Genomic DNA, 14,368 nt, shown 5'->3' with positions numbered 1-14,368 from the left:
GTGAAAATACACATGACATTCTCTCGTCTGGATGCACAGTTGATGAAAAGTGAAAGAATGGGAAGCCAAGCACAGTGTCCACCTAAATATTCTGAGCTAGAAGTAATTACCTTTCAGTTTTCCATAACAGATTATCACCTTCTAAATCAAATTCTAGATAAATATGGTTCTACCATTGTTTTCATAAGTCATACTTTAAAATTTCAGATACTCATGTATCCCAGCACTTTGTGCATTAACGTTCAATAATAATCAGACCCTAAAACAATAAAAACAAAAGATTCTCTCTTTCAATATTTCATTCTAAAGGCAATACAGAATTTTAGAGTCTACCATGTGGCACATTCAACATGTATATTTTTACATATCATGTGGATTTGCCACAAATAATTCTGGAAAAGATCATTTTTTCCGTCAATTATAAATAAATACTTCAGTTAAATGAAAACCTTTCCTACACCCAAATAAATACTGAGATTCAGAAAGAGGCAACTATTTCCCCACAAACAGCTCAAATTCTCTCAAGAAAATCACAGCTCAGTAAGATGAAGAAATTAGAAAAAGAAAAGGTGTAGGAGTCACTGTTTGATGAAGAAATTAGAAAAAGTGGAGTCATTGTTCTCTACTCCTGGACTGTCTCAAGAACATGGGTCACACGGGGACCTCACCTGCTCATCCCAATGAACAGACACAATGCAAAACGGTGGCATACCTTTCAGTGGCCTTCCCTTCTACGGCACATCTCCCAGGGACTGTGCTAAGCCCTGAGGTCTCATAATCAACCTCAGACTTTCTCTCCGGAATCGAGGGAGGCTCTTCCATCGAAGGAAGTTGAATTCCATCTAGATAACTCCTTCAGAGGTGCCCTCAGGGGCACCAACAATTACCTCACAGACCTAAGGGCACCCCACACCTCCAAGGTTCTCATGCCAATGAATTGGCAGTGCCAACTCATGCAACTGCCAAGCACATGGGTGGCCAATCAGCCCCCTGCATCCCTAGCATCTGCTTCTTGGGATGCTCGGGTTGCCAGAGGACCGCTAACCCCTCAATTATACAGGGAAGTAGTGTCAAAGCTCACAGGTCTGGAAAAAACACACAATGATAGTGAGAGCTGGGATGGCTCCAGTGGACTGGCCACAACTGCTCCAAAGCCAATAACTCATATTTGGTATATAAGAAGTCTCTAAATTGTACTGTAGAAGGCATGTTTACTAGACAGACAGACAGACAAATGTGTGTCCAGCTATTCAAATCATCTGGCCTTCCATGTAATGACTTTAAGAGTCTGAAATAAATGACTGACAAAATTTGGCCACGACTCAAAAGCAAGGTGAAAAAAACAAACCTTGCTACCCATCTGACACTAATCACAGAAGCCTTTAGGAGCCAAACTAATTAGAATCCCTTCAATTACATTTGCTAATTGAATAGATAAGCAAAGACAGCATGCATCAGTGAAGGGAACACTAATTTGGGAAGCCAGAGACTCAAGTTTAGTTACAGCTCAGCCACCAAGTCATGTGTGACTTTGTGCAAATCACTGAACCTGTCTGGCTTCAGTTTCTGGATCTATAAAATAAGAAGAGTGATTTGGGTTAGCTTTAAGGGTTTCTACCTCCAAAGCAGAAAGGAAACTTAGGCAAAGAAACTTTTCATATTTAGTAACCTTACGCTGTAGAAAGATACAATCTCTGTTAAAAGAAGGGCGGGGGGGGGGGGGCTGATGGGACAGGAAGCATCTACAATTCCTCAGAACAAATGTATAGCATTAGCAGGATTCGAATACACTTCCACATCCGTAGACAGTCACTGGCCTGGCTGACTCTGAGCCATGGCTGTGCTCTAATTGTCACAGCCATCCCAGAATAATCCCTTGCTAATTCCAATGGCCTCATTCTTATACTATTATGAATTAGGATGACTCTACCTTCCATTATCTCAATTTTGACTACAGGAGATTGGTTCCCTTGTGAATCATAATATCTACCATCTTTACAGATTTTTGCAGCCAATTTCTCTGGATTTAAATTTATTTATATGCTAGTACACATAACTGTCAGGTGTACAATACAAAGATTAGCAGACTAGGTAAATTAAAGACATACCTGCTTTGCTGGGTGAGGAGAAAGAGGAGAGGCCTCAGGGCCCAGAGTAATCAAGAGAAACGCATCTCCTTGACGCATATCCCCTGGAAGGAGACAACTGCTGACTAGCTGCTTTATGTAAAGAGAAAAATCTCACTGTCTCTTCCAGACAAAACAGTCACCTAAGTCAGCTCAGCACTGCTTTCGAGTAAGTAAGAAAAAACGTGCAAAGAAAAAAGATAAACATGACCTTGGTTAACCTTGCCACTCAGTGTTTTTTATCTTTCCATGTAGAAGAGCATACTGTTAGTTGAAAATGACATGACACTTAAAAAACTGGCAAGAACGGTTTGTGCCTACATCTTGAAGCATTTGGTCAACAATGATGGAGCCCACTCAGCAAGAGGCTTTTAAAGTTCTCGTTTAACAAGACCTGAGTGGATGCCAGATTAGATCCCCAGAGAATTACTTAACCAGACACGTTCAGCCTTACAACCCACGAACAACAGGATGCTTTCCAAGTTTTCAGACAGAAGACAAAAAAGCATCTCATTAAGCCTGGTTCAACCAGAAAACTCATGCAGAAATAGTGCGAGACTTTTGGCACAGATAGTGGCATCCCCAAGGAAATTCCTAGACGATGAAAATAAACACGAAGCACAAGTCACATGCCCTCGGTGCCAGCGCTTATAGAGAACACCCAGCATCTTCTGCAAAATTAAAGCGGCACAGAAGGAATGGTGCAGAATACATTCTCAAACTGTCCAATCACCATCTCCTACTTCGCTTTTACTTTCTATCATCAATCATCATTTAAAAGTGTGTCTGCACTTCCCTTCCAAAGCAGTCTGGATGCAATGACTCAGTCAAGACAGTGGGGGGCTTCTCTGTGTGGGGTCGGGGAGTGAGGATTTGGGAGAAATATGGTATAGCTACAACATCTGATTTGTAACAACAGTAGTAGCACCCCACACTCTATGTGCCAGGTCCTCCAGGACTAAGAGGGAGGTCCTTTGCCAACCTCACTTATAAGATGAGAAAATGTAAGTAGAGTGAGGTTAAATAATATGGCTGAAGTCACACAGCCTGCACATGGTAGGGCTGAGATCTGAGCCCAGGCAATCTGGTTCCAGGGCCTATTGTTTTTTAACTACTACATTCCCAATTTATTGATTCATGACTTCTAATATACAAAGGCCTAATATGTACCGTGGAATATAGTCTCAGAGAAGATGCTAAAAGATGGAAATGACCACAAATAACATTTAACCAATTACAAATGCCCTATTAGAACAGGTTAACATTGAAGGGTATAAAGAAGTTGGTTAGTTGGTTAAATACAGCGATGTAAAATATATTTACATGTCAAAGTTTTTATTCCCTTGAGAACCCATGTTGTATTTTTTTACTACTACGTAGAGCTTGAGGAGAAAGCTCCAGGGCTGGATCATTCCGAAGCACTTCTGCACCTGGATCTGCAGGTGCCCATCTTACCCCTTGAGGAGGGGGCAGATCCTGACTGCAGAAAGCATAGCCAAGAGGCAGAAAGAAAGAAACCCGACTACATCCATGCCCCAAATTCAGCTGTGCAGAGGGTCAAACCACTCCCCAACTCTCATGAGATAATAAATCCCATTTGGCTTTAAAAAAAAAAAAAAGCCTGACCAGTGGTGGCATAGTGCAGTGGTCCCCAACCTTTTTTGGGCCACAGACCAGTTTAATGTCAGAAAATATTTTCATGGACCAGCCTTTAGGGTGGGACAGATAAATGTATCACGTGACCAAGACAAGCGTCAAGAGTGAGTCTTAGACGGATGTAACAGAGGAAATCTGGTCATTTTTTAAAAATAAAACATTGTTCAGACTTAAATATAAATAAAACGAAAATAATGTAAGTTATTTATTCTTTCTCTGCGGACCGGTACCAAATGGCCCACGGACCAGTACTGGTCCACAGACCAGGGGTTGGGGACCACTGGCATAGTGGATAGAGCATCAACCTGAGACACTAAGGTCCCAGGTTCAAAACCCCAAGGTCGTGGGTTTGAGTTCGAGCTCATCCAGCTTGAGCACAGGCTCACCAGCTTGAGCATGGGATCATTGAAACAATCCCAGGGTCGCTGGCTTGAGCCCAAAGATTGCTGGCTTGAGCCCAAAGATTGCTGGCTTGAAGCCCAAGATCGCTGATTTGAGCCCAAGGTAGCTGGCTTGAGCAAGGGGTCACTGGCCTGGCTGGAGGCACATATGAGAAGCAATCAACGAACAACTAAAGTGATGCAACTATGAGTTAATGCTTCTCATCCCTCTCCCTTCCTGTCTGTCTCTGTCTCTCTTCCAAAAAAAGAAATGAAAAAAAAAAAAAAAGGAATGAAGGAAGGGAAGGAAAAATTTTCTTCACGATAACCAAAAATCTTTAGAACCAGTTGACTGCTTTTGACCCAGATTTGCCTATTTTGGTCTTTTCTCTCTGCGTTTCCCACTAAAAACTACTACAGATATCAGAAATCAACTAGCCAGCAACTCTGCAATCTTTGGGGTGGGGGCTGTTTCCTTGGGCTGCCACTTCATCAGCTTCACTGGACACAGTAACACTATGGGAAGAAGGGGACATCTGTCCTTACTATGTAAGCAGCAACTCAAATATATTCTGAATTTTTAAACCCTTACTCCCTTCATTGCATGATTATGCACAAGGGCAAAGAGTTTTCAAGATTTTCCCCTACATTTTCCACCCCACCCCCAGTCTTGACTTTGCCTTGTAGTAGAATGAAACTCATTTTTTCTTCTATGCAAAAAATTTTAAAACTAAGTAACTATAAAATAATACTGACATTTTAATATATCAGGACTTATTCATCCAAATTAACGTTTCCTTTTAAAGTAGCACTCTAAGGAGATCTCACTTGTTCCAATGACATTGTCACTGTTCAGAATGTTTTTTAAGCTGTCAGCATAAATCATGGACCAACAAATGCTTTCATTTTATTATAGCACGATACTTCCCCTCAGGCCCAAAGCTTTTCTATCTTTTATCTCTCTCCTTCCATTCATCTGCATTTCACATCCTCCTGCCCTCCACTGCTGCTATTATAATCAATGCTCAGATGGGACGTGGGAAAGAAACTTCTGTCTTCTAGGCTTGTAGCTTCAGTGTGAACCACACACAGAACCTTTCCCATCATGTTGGGGGCGGGGGTGGGGACAGCAGGCAAGAGACCAAAACAAGTCTTCACTCTTCACTGCTCCGGAAGGGGCAGCCACCCAGAGCCCGGCTTTCTTTCCTCCTCGCCCCCACCTACGTATCTCAAGGAAGAGGACAACCAGGAAAACCTAACCACTGAGTCTGTCCCAGCGCCTTCCAATTTACTTTCAGGCATCTGCGAGCTCTTGTCTCCATGACTGTCATTTCAGACTACCTCATTTCTGTTTGAAGATGATCGAAGATTATACACAATATTAGCACAGTGTCTTATCAGAAATGAAATGACTCAGCAGTTAATTACTTTTTCCTCCTCAAAACTGTTTCAGCACTTTATTATAGTCAAAATACAATTTTAGTAGAAGCTTCCTTGTCATGTTATTTAGTCCTGCGACCTAGACACATCTAATACTTGCCACATTCAACTCAACCAGTTTTATTCTCCACAGCACTAGGTGGACTGCTAGACATATGGCAAGTACTCAACCTGTACCTGTTCATCGAAGTAGGAATCTTGAGAAACCTGGAGACTGGCGCTTCCACTTTGGAAGAAAATTGCTTCTTTATGCCCATTCTTCTTCTGGATGAATCCTACTTATTCTGCTATCTGGCTAAATGCCTAGTCTTCCGAGAGAACTTCCCTAACTGCCTTCTCACCCAATGTAACACACATTTCACTAAAAACTAATGAGACTCTTTTTCTTTTGACTTACCACAATCTGTAAGTGCTGCTGAACTGGGGCTCCAGAGTCAGGACCCAGAGACTGCACGGGCGTGAGCAGTCACAACCCAGCCCTGGGGAGTTCCGAGGCGATTCCCACACGGCCCTGCTGCTAACCCCAATGGCTCCCACGCCACGGAGAGGCTGGAGGAGACCAGTTCTGCAGATGGCCTCTGAGTTGCCTACACCTGCTCTTTACGTAGACATTGCATTTCTCAGTATTTATTCCAAGTCTATTATTCATAGCTTGACCATTTATTTCTTCTCTCAGAACTTTTTTAGCGTTCTCCCTGTCCTGGGGTTACAACCAGCCCTCAGTTCCACTCTACAACTTGTACAAGAAGAATTCCTTCATATTTCAAAATAACAAAATTCTAAATTCAGTTACTAATACATGGTTTCCTGTGAATATATAGATATATTACAGACAGATAAAAATAAAATTAACAATCTGGTTTACAACTCCGCTGGGTATACGAGGAAGCTGTCACTTATTTGAATGTATGTTCATTTTTAAACATCAGCATCTTAAGGAAAGACCTTACCTGTTCTCCTGCATCTTGAAACTCCTTGCATGCATCAGGGAACACATCATAAATAATGAGTGGATAGCCATGTTTCATGAGATTTTTTGCCATTGGATTCCCCATGTTGCCTAATCCAATAAATCCAACTGGAGTCTTAGAGGCCATTGACCTAGAACACACTGATTTCAATGTATTAGTTTTAATAGGAGCAGGTAGTATTTTTTATTGTAAACATTTATTCAACATTAGTAAGTCAAATGTTATTCTTTTTCACCCATCTTCCCATCCCTCCTCCCTTTGGCAACCACCAGCTTGTTCTCCGTACCTATGGGTCAGATCGGTCAATTGTTATTTATTTATTTATTTATTTATTATTATTATTTTTTTGTATTTTTCTGAAGCTGGAAACGGGGAGAGACAGTCAGACAGACTCCCGCATGCGCCCGACCGGGATCCACCAGGCATGCCCACCAGGGGGCGATGCTCTGCCCCTCCGAGGCGTCGCTCTGCCGCGACCAGAGCCACTCTAGTGCCTGGGGCAGAGGCCAAGGAGCCATCCCAGCGCCCGGGCCATCTTTGCTCCAATGGAGCCTTGGCTGCAGGAGGGGAAGAGAGAGACAGAGAGGAAAGCGCAGCGGAGGGGTGGAGAAGCAAATGGGCGCTTCTCCTATGTGCCCTGGCCAGGAATCAAACCCGGGTCCCCCGCACGCCAGGCTGACGCTCTACCGCTGAGCCAACCGGCCAGGCCTCAATTGTTTAGATGTTTTCTATTTTAAAAACTAATAAGCTAATGAAATTTAAAGATATTGACAATGTGCAGACAGACTAAGTTCTAATTATTTAGTTCTCCAAGAAGCAATTAAATTTTAAGCAATCTCTTCTGTTTTCTACCTCTAGAACATTCCTTTACCATTTATAACAATAAACTTTAAAATGTTGTCATTTATACCTTGGCTGGGTAGCTCAACTGGTTAGAGTGTCGTCCCAATATGCCAAGGCTGCAGGTTCAATCCCCAATAAGCCATACAAGAATCAATCAATGAATGAATGCATAAATAAGTGGAACAACAAATCAATGTTTCTCTCTCTCTCTAAATCAATAATTAAAATATTAAAAAGTTACTTATAAAATACTATATACTTTAATACATGAAGGAGTCTAGGTTCCTCATATCTACATTATCTCCTTTAATAAGATATATTTAAAAACTTTAAATTTTCAATAAAACCTATAACTTGAACAAGATCTAAGAACAGGGAAAATGTTAGCTTGCCACTCCCATACCTATAGAAACCATCAACTCCAACCTTATAAAAAGCAATCTGAATACAATGTTAACACAGGAGAATTTCAACCAAAAGTCACCAGTTCACAAAAAGGGTTCGAGGAAGAGGGGTGGACACTTCCAAGGGCCTTAAATGGCAAAAGTAACAGTCTCAGCACATTGGGCTAACAACTCCATGCACTTCCAAAGGGGCACTTCCATTTATAGGGGAAAAGTCATTAAAGAAAACTGTATGCTGGTTTTGTTTTACTTTCTTCTTTTTCACAAAAGGCTTTCTGACATCACTCTGTGGCAAGACAGAACAGAGGCTCTGCATTATCATGAAAATAACATTAAATGTTATTACTGTTTCTAGATTTAAAACTCCACTCAACAAATATTTATTGCTGAGTAGTATTCCATAGTATATATGTACCACATCTTCTTTATCCATTCATCTACTGAAGGGCTTTTTGGTTACTACTCAGCCAAAAGAAATGATGACATCGGATCATTTACAACAAAATGGATAGATCTTGATAACATTATACGGAGTGAAATAAGTAAATCAGAAAAAACTAAGAACTGCATGATTCCATATACAAGTGGGACATAAAAACGAGACTAAGAGACATGGATAAAAGTGTGGTCGTTATGGGGGGGGGGCACAAAGAAAACCAGATAAAAGGTGACAGAGGACAATTTGACTTTGGGTGATGGGTATGCAACATAATTGAATTACAAGATAACCTGGAGATGTTTTCTTTGAACATATGTACCTTGATTTATTAATGTCACCCCATTAAAATTAATAAAAATTTATTTTAAAAAATATTTATTGCATAAAGTTCTATGACAGAGCTCAGAGACAGACACAAGCAAGTTATGGGCCTCGCCCTCAAAAAGTTCAGTCCAGTGAGAAAAGAAAGAGAAATAACTACTTGTCTCTTCCCCTATCATTTCCCACCTTCTTTTTCTTTTTCTTTCAAGGGCTCTGGTTTTAAAGCTGTGTGTAGTGCATCAACTAACCGTAGTCACCCTTTTAAGTTTCAAGTCTCTCAACTTCTGAATCTCTGCTCTTCTTGAACTTTATCTACATATGAGATTTCTTAAAAGCAAATTATGCGAAGTCCTAATGCTTAGGAAATAGAGGTCTTCTTGAGTTAAAAGCATCTATAATTCCTTTTAGCTTGATGATCATCTCTAACACTTCCATTAAATATGGGTGTCATTCTTCTGTACTATCCCATTCCCAGTGCTCAGTTCATCACACTGCATATGAGTCCTGTGTTAGATTTTCTGGTCCACAAGAGGTTCAATGAGGATGATAAACAGCATATTTATTAGTAGAACAAGATCAGAGAAGGGGGCTATATCAACCAGAAGGCTAGTTCAGCTTTTGAAATTTTGACATTATAGCAATTCCCAGTGATGGGATCTTAGAAGAGCTGAAGCAGAGAGCTGATGTTAATTGTAGAAGCTGAGGTCAAAAATAATGAGACCCAGATTCTAGATAGACCAACATGAAAATCACTGAAGACGAAGTCTTGCATGAGGAGCTCAGTTCTCTTCATATCATCTTTGCTGTGGCAAAGTTAGAGAAAGAGTAGTATAATTATTTAATTATACTACATCAAGTCATTGACTTGATGTCAAAAGAGGTTATTTACAGATGGTGATATTTAAGAACTTCTTTCAGTTTAGAACACCTAGATTCTTATCCGCACAAGATTAATTCTTGAATGCATGCCCTTGAACTAACAAGGTACTTAACTTCTCTAGACAGTTATATCAGCAAGAATAGCTTGTTCAGAAGGTTACTGTGAAGACTACTTGAGATAATACATGTAAAGCATTAAACAGTGCCTGGAACAGGACGGTCAACGAGTATTTGCTAGTTTCGCTATCAGTGGTAAAGAAGTAGCATAAGGGTCCAAGTCCTATATCAAATGCCCCTTTTTTGCCTAGCAGGTTAGAAGAACCAGAGTGCTAGAAGAATGAATGGAGACTACTTTAGGAGAATGTCCTGTGTCTAAGGAAACAGTTTTGATTTAAGGTGATACATGAGTAGGCGTGCTTGGACAATAGAAAATAGGCTCCTAAAGGAGCAGAAATTCAAAGGAATATAACAAAATCATACTAAAAACTTTCAAACTTAATACATGTCACTTTAAATAAGTCACACACATTAATGTGTGGAAATACAGTGTGTCCGTAAAGTCATGGTGCACTTTTGACCAGTCACAGGAAAGCAACAAAAGACGATAGAAATGTGAAATCTGCACCAAATAAAAGGAAAACTCTCCCAGTTTCATACCTATTCAGTGCAGTTCGATGTGGGCTCACGCACAGATTTTTTAGGGCTCCTTAGGTAGCTATCCCGTATAGCCTCTATAGACTCGTCACTGACTGATGGCCTACCAGATGGGGGTTTCTCCACCAAACTGCCAGTTTCCTTCAACTGCTTATCCCACTGAGTAATGTTATTCCTATGTGGTGGCGCTTCATTATAAACGCGCCAATATTCATGTTGCACTTTGGTCACAGATTCGAATTTAGCGAGCCACAGAACACACTGAACTTTCCTCTGTACCGTCCACTATATCTCGACTGGCATGGCCGTGGGCTGCTCCGCGGTTTCCATGGTGTTATGTCATCATCTGCGCAGGCCAACATGCTGCCACATCATCCTACAGAAACTGGAAGGGTTTTCCTTTTATTTGGTGCAGATTTCACATTTCTATCGTCTTTTGTTGCTTTCCTGTGACCGGTCAAATGTGCACCATGACTTTACGGACACACTGTAGTAGAGTTAGACCGTAAGTAAAATCAAGCTGGCAGAGAATCAGTCAACACAATACAAAGGTGACACTGATGAGTAAAAAAACTACTTGGAAAGTTTTGCAGCTCCTCAATGTAATATATATAGATTTACAGATTATGTCTTCTTTCTCCAATGGGATATGGGCAAACTTATCACCCTCTTGGTAACATTAAGAGCTACCAAAAATCAGGCTTTTCTAAGTTTCGAAATGTAAAAGTTCTAACAGATTAATTCTTTGACATTTCCAAAGATGTTTTTCCCTAATCAAAGTAATGCATTTCATTGTAGATAACAGGAAAATACAAAAAGGTATAAACTCATAAGGGAAAAAGTTAATCTCACTACACAGAAATAATCACTCTTTTGCATGTGTTTTCATTATGAGATTATGTTGTGTGTACACTCTGTGTTCTACTTTATTATATAATATTGTAAAAGCATTCTACTTGCTTAATATTAAGAGTTACTGAACTAAGCATGGTGACTTACTCTATAAAGGCCTTTATTGTTTGACTCAAGTTATTTCAGAAATCATATTCTCCCTATGTAATTTCACAAGTTTAAGATCAACTTTTGGCCCCAGGGCCAGGTGCAGCTTTTTGGAGCTACACGTGCAATCACCAGAAGCTAACGTTAAGGGAGAAAAATGCCATTATAGGTTCTGTTTATGCTATGTGTTGATTTTTTTTAAATTTTATTTATTTGAGAGAGGGAGAGAAACATCGATTTGTTGTTCCACTTATTTACGCACTGATTGGTTGATTCTTTTATGTGCCTTCACCAGGTATCAAACCTACAACCTTGGCATATGGGGACTATAACCAACTGAGCTACCTGGCCAGGGCACTATGCATTGTTTTGAAAATATATTTCTTACATACAAACGGGCCAATAAAAAAACAAAAACAATTATGCTCATTTCTGAACATGATGCTGATTAATTTTCCCATTCTACCTCTGCCCAGGTGGTCACTTGAAGACGATCTGACACAAATTATTTTTCCATGTACATGCTGATAAGTCACAATGATTGTACAGGGCCTATGTGTGTAGATTTTTCTAAATCTGTATAAAGAAGTGTGATACTAGATTTAATTACCTTCTAATAAATACAAAACTTCATGAAATGGTAATCAAACAGTAATACATTTGGTTTAATATTGCTCATTTTTTTATTTCCTTTTTGATACATTAAATATTTTAGAAGATGCGCTATTAACAGGCAACTTTCAGGTCTCATTATTTTGAAATAGTAAATAACTGTATGGATCTTTATAATATTACCATCCATATGATATAAACATCTTAAACATACTACGGAGACAACCCACAGAATTCGAAACACTAAATAACGTTACTATATGAACATGGTTTCTTTTCCTTACTGTCCCTAGACTCCAAACTTACAGTAGGATTTTTTTCAAACTCCAATGTTAAAAAAGATAACACTTGTAGTAAAGGAGCAGTAACAGAAACATTTAAAACAGTTACAGTTTAAAAACAACTGCTGAAGAGTTTTAAACAATCATCACAAAAAGAACTATTTAAAATGTATCATAAATCTATATTCATACAGCATCTTTGGGTCAAGGGACCACAGGAACAAGATCACATGCCCAAGTAATCTAATCAGCATTGTAGCACAGCATTCCAGTTTACAGCGATTATTATTACAGCCTTGGGCCACAGGCTCTTCTATCGTGAATTGTAAGAACTCTCATAACTCTAAAAGGTGCATGAAGAGTTCATTAAAATATCATTTGAACACCTTGGAAGACCATGAAACAGCACATATGTCTTTCTTGGCTAGTCACAACTGAAAAAAATTGCACATTCATGTGAAAACTGGTGCAACTTTTACTACTGTAGAAAAGTGGCTGATTTTTTTTTTAACATCTCCAAAGGGGGGAACATTTTTTTGTAGCTCATTACAGTAGCTCAGGTAGTGATTACACTCAAGTTTGGCCGATTCTGTGAGTCTGTATCTTGTTACTGTGATTCTGCATCAGACATCTGTTCTCTTGCCTCACAAGGAGCCTGCCCTTCTCAAGCAGGGGAGAAATGCACTTCTCTGCTTAACTTTTACTAAGGAGGAAGGGGAGCTATTAAGAACTCAATTCCCAGCCTGCTTGTTTTTTAATCAAAGATTTTAAAAAAACACAAACTAATACCAGGGCATTTAAAGAAATCCTGAGTATAATTTTGCTGAACAGTGCAATGTTACAATTCTCACACTTTTACAGGAAAACAATGGCAGCGACCCACAAAAACACCCATTTTTCAGTTGGAATGCTGATGGGGTAGGAAACGCAAGAATGAGGAAGAATCAAAGACTAACTTTCTAAATCCTGCTGGGATAGATACCCTAATTCACTTGCCAAGGGCCCTCAGGCACTTCACCTGAAAAATGAAAAAGATGATTCCTCTGGATGAAAAAACTGCCTCTTCTTAAGTCACTGGTTAGCTTCCATGACTTGTAATGGTATAGGGAGAGGAAGGAGGATAGGTTCAGGCCACACTTTTGGGGACGTGAAAAGTATCTGGGTTAATAATTTGACAGAAGTGTCTGTCATCTTCGGTTAGCACAGCTCCAAAGGGGCAATGGCAAGCTCGTCTTGCGGGTCAAGGGCGAGTTAAAACTTTGCTAGAATGACTTACCACCTGGTTTGCATTGACACCCTGTGTAAAAACCATCCTGCACGATTAAGGTGGTTAAACAAAAATCAGGCCCTGCTGCCCGAGGGGGCGTCCACGCAGGGTGCACCCCAGGGGAGGTGAAAAGCCAACCGGCGCTGCGAGGCCAGGGGTCGCCCAAGGCTGGGCCCTCCACTTGTCCTCTGAGCCCTAACTAACTCCAAAAAAGCACGCCTCGGACCCAAAATACTCTTCTCTTTACCCCAAGGTCTTCCAACCCCTACCTACGTTCCGACAAGGGCGCTGAACGCCATTCACCTGGATTCCGGGCGAGGGTTTTGGGAAGGAAGCACAAGCAGCGCAAGCGACAGCCGCAAAAGACGCCAGGCCTTGGGACCAGCCAAAATGTTGGGTTTTAAGCCCCGATCCAACTGCAGCGTCTCCGTGAAAAGACCCCTTGAGCCGTCAGCGCGATAAGCGGGCGGCCGGAGGAGGGACGGGGAAGGAGGCGCGAGGTCCTTACCCGCTGCAAGGCTGGCCACTGCCGGCCGCTGCCGGCGGCTCCAGTACCGGAGGCCGGAGGCGGCTCCACGGAGCCACAAGGAGGCTGCCATGCTGCCCCTGCCCCGCCTCCCCGCGGTGACCTCCGCGGCTCCGGCTCGCCCACTGACTGCGAGTGTACGCGACGGGGCGGGCGGACACAGCGCCCGGTGAGGGACCGCGCGCGCACGCGCTCTGTCGCTCGGGGCGGGCACCCACCCGCGAGGGGAGGAGCGCAGCACCGAGAGGCGCGGCCCGGCAAGGACAGGGGCTGTCAATCCAGAGAGTGAGCCAATCAACATTATGTAGGGCCTCCGCAATTCACGATCCACCAATAGGAGGCCTTTCGAATAACCCGCATCAAGCGCCCTGGCCCCGCCCCGAAACCCCTCCCCCGTTTGCAGACTGCGGGTGGGAGTATCCTTGTTTACCAAAAAGCAGAGGGTTTGTGGAAGGCGGTGGCTGTCACTCACTACCGCCGCCACCGAACACCTGACTACTCAGAACCTCCCCTTCAGAAGGTTGTAACTGCGCGTGTTGCCTCTTTGCGGGCAAGTAGAGAATTTTGGCC

General features: G+C 41.7%; 1 protein-coding gene across 2 annotated transcripts in view; it reads right to left on the bottom strand.

The window, feature by feature from the left end:
- Positions 1-13,976, bottom strand: part of HIBADH (3-hydroxyisobutyrate dehydrogenase) — a 107,849-nt gene extending 93,873 nt beyond the window's left edge. The window contains exons 1-2 of one of the 2 annotated variants that reach the window (XM_066354111.1): positions 13,781-13,976; positions 6,553-6,713 (exon numbers count right to left, since the gene is read on the bottom strand). In XM_066354111.1, the coding sequence (XP_066210208.1) occupies positions 6,553-6,713; positions 13,781-13,871 (252 nt within the window). In that variant the 5' untranslated portion in view covers positions 13,872-13,976. Of the gene's footprint in view, positions 1-6,552; positions 6,714-13,575; positions 13,752-13,780 lie in introns of those variants that run through there. The other variant, XM_066354112.1, reaches the window with a different exon arrangement.
- Between the last annotated feature and the right edge of the window lie 392 nt (positions 13,977-14,368).

Source organism: Saccopteryx leptura, chromosome 12 (assembly GCF_036850995.1).
Source record: "Saccopteryx leptura isolate mSacLep1 chromosome 12, mSacLep1_pri_phased_curated, whole genome shotgun sequence".
Classification (NCBI taxonomy): Eukaryota; Metazoa; Chordata; class Mammalia; order Chiroptera; family Emballonuridae; genus Saccopteryx; species Saccopteryx leptura.
Note: the sequence above shows the minus strand (reverse complement) of the source record. Positions and strands in the feature narration are given on the sequence as shown.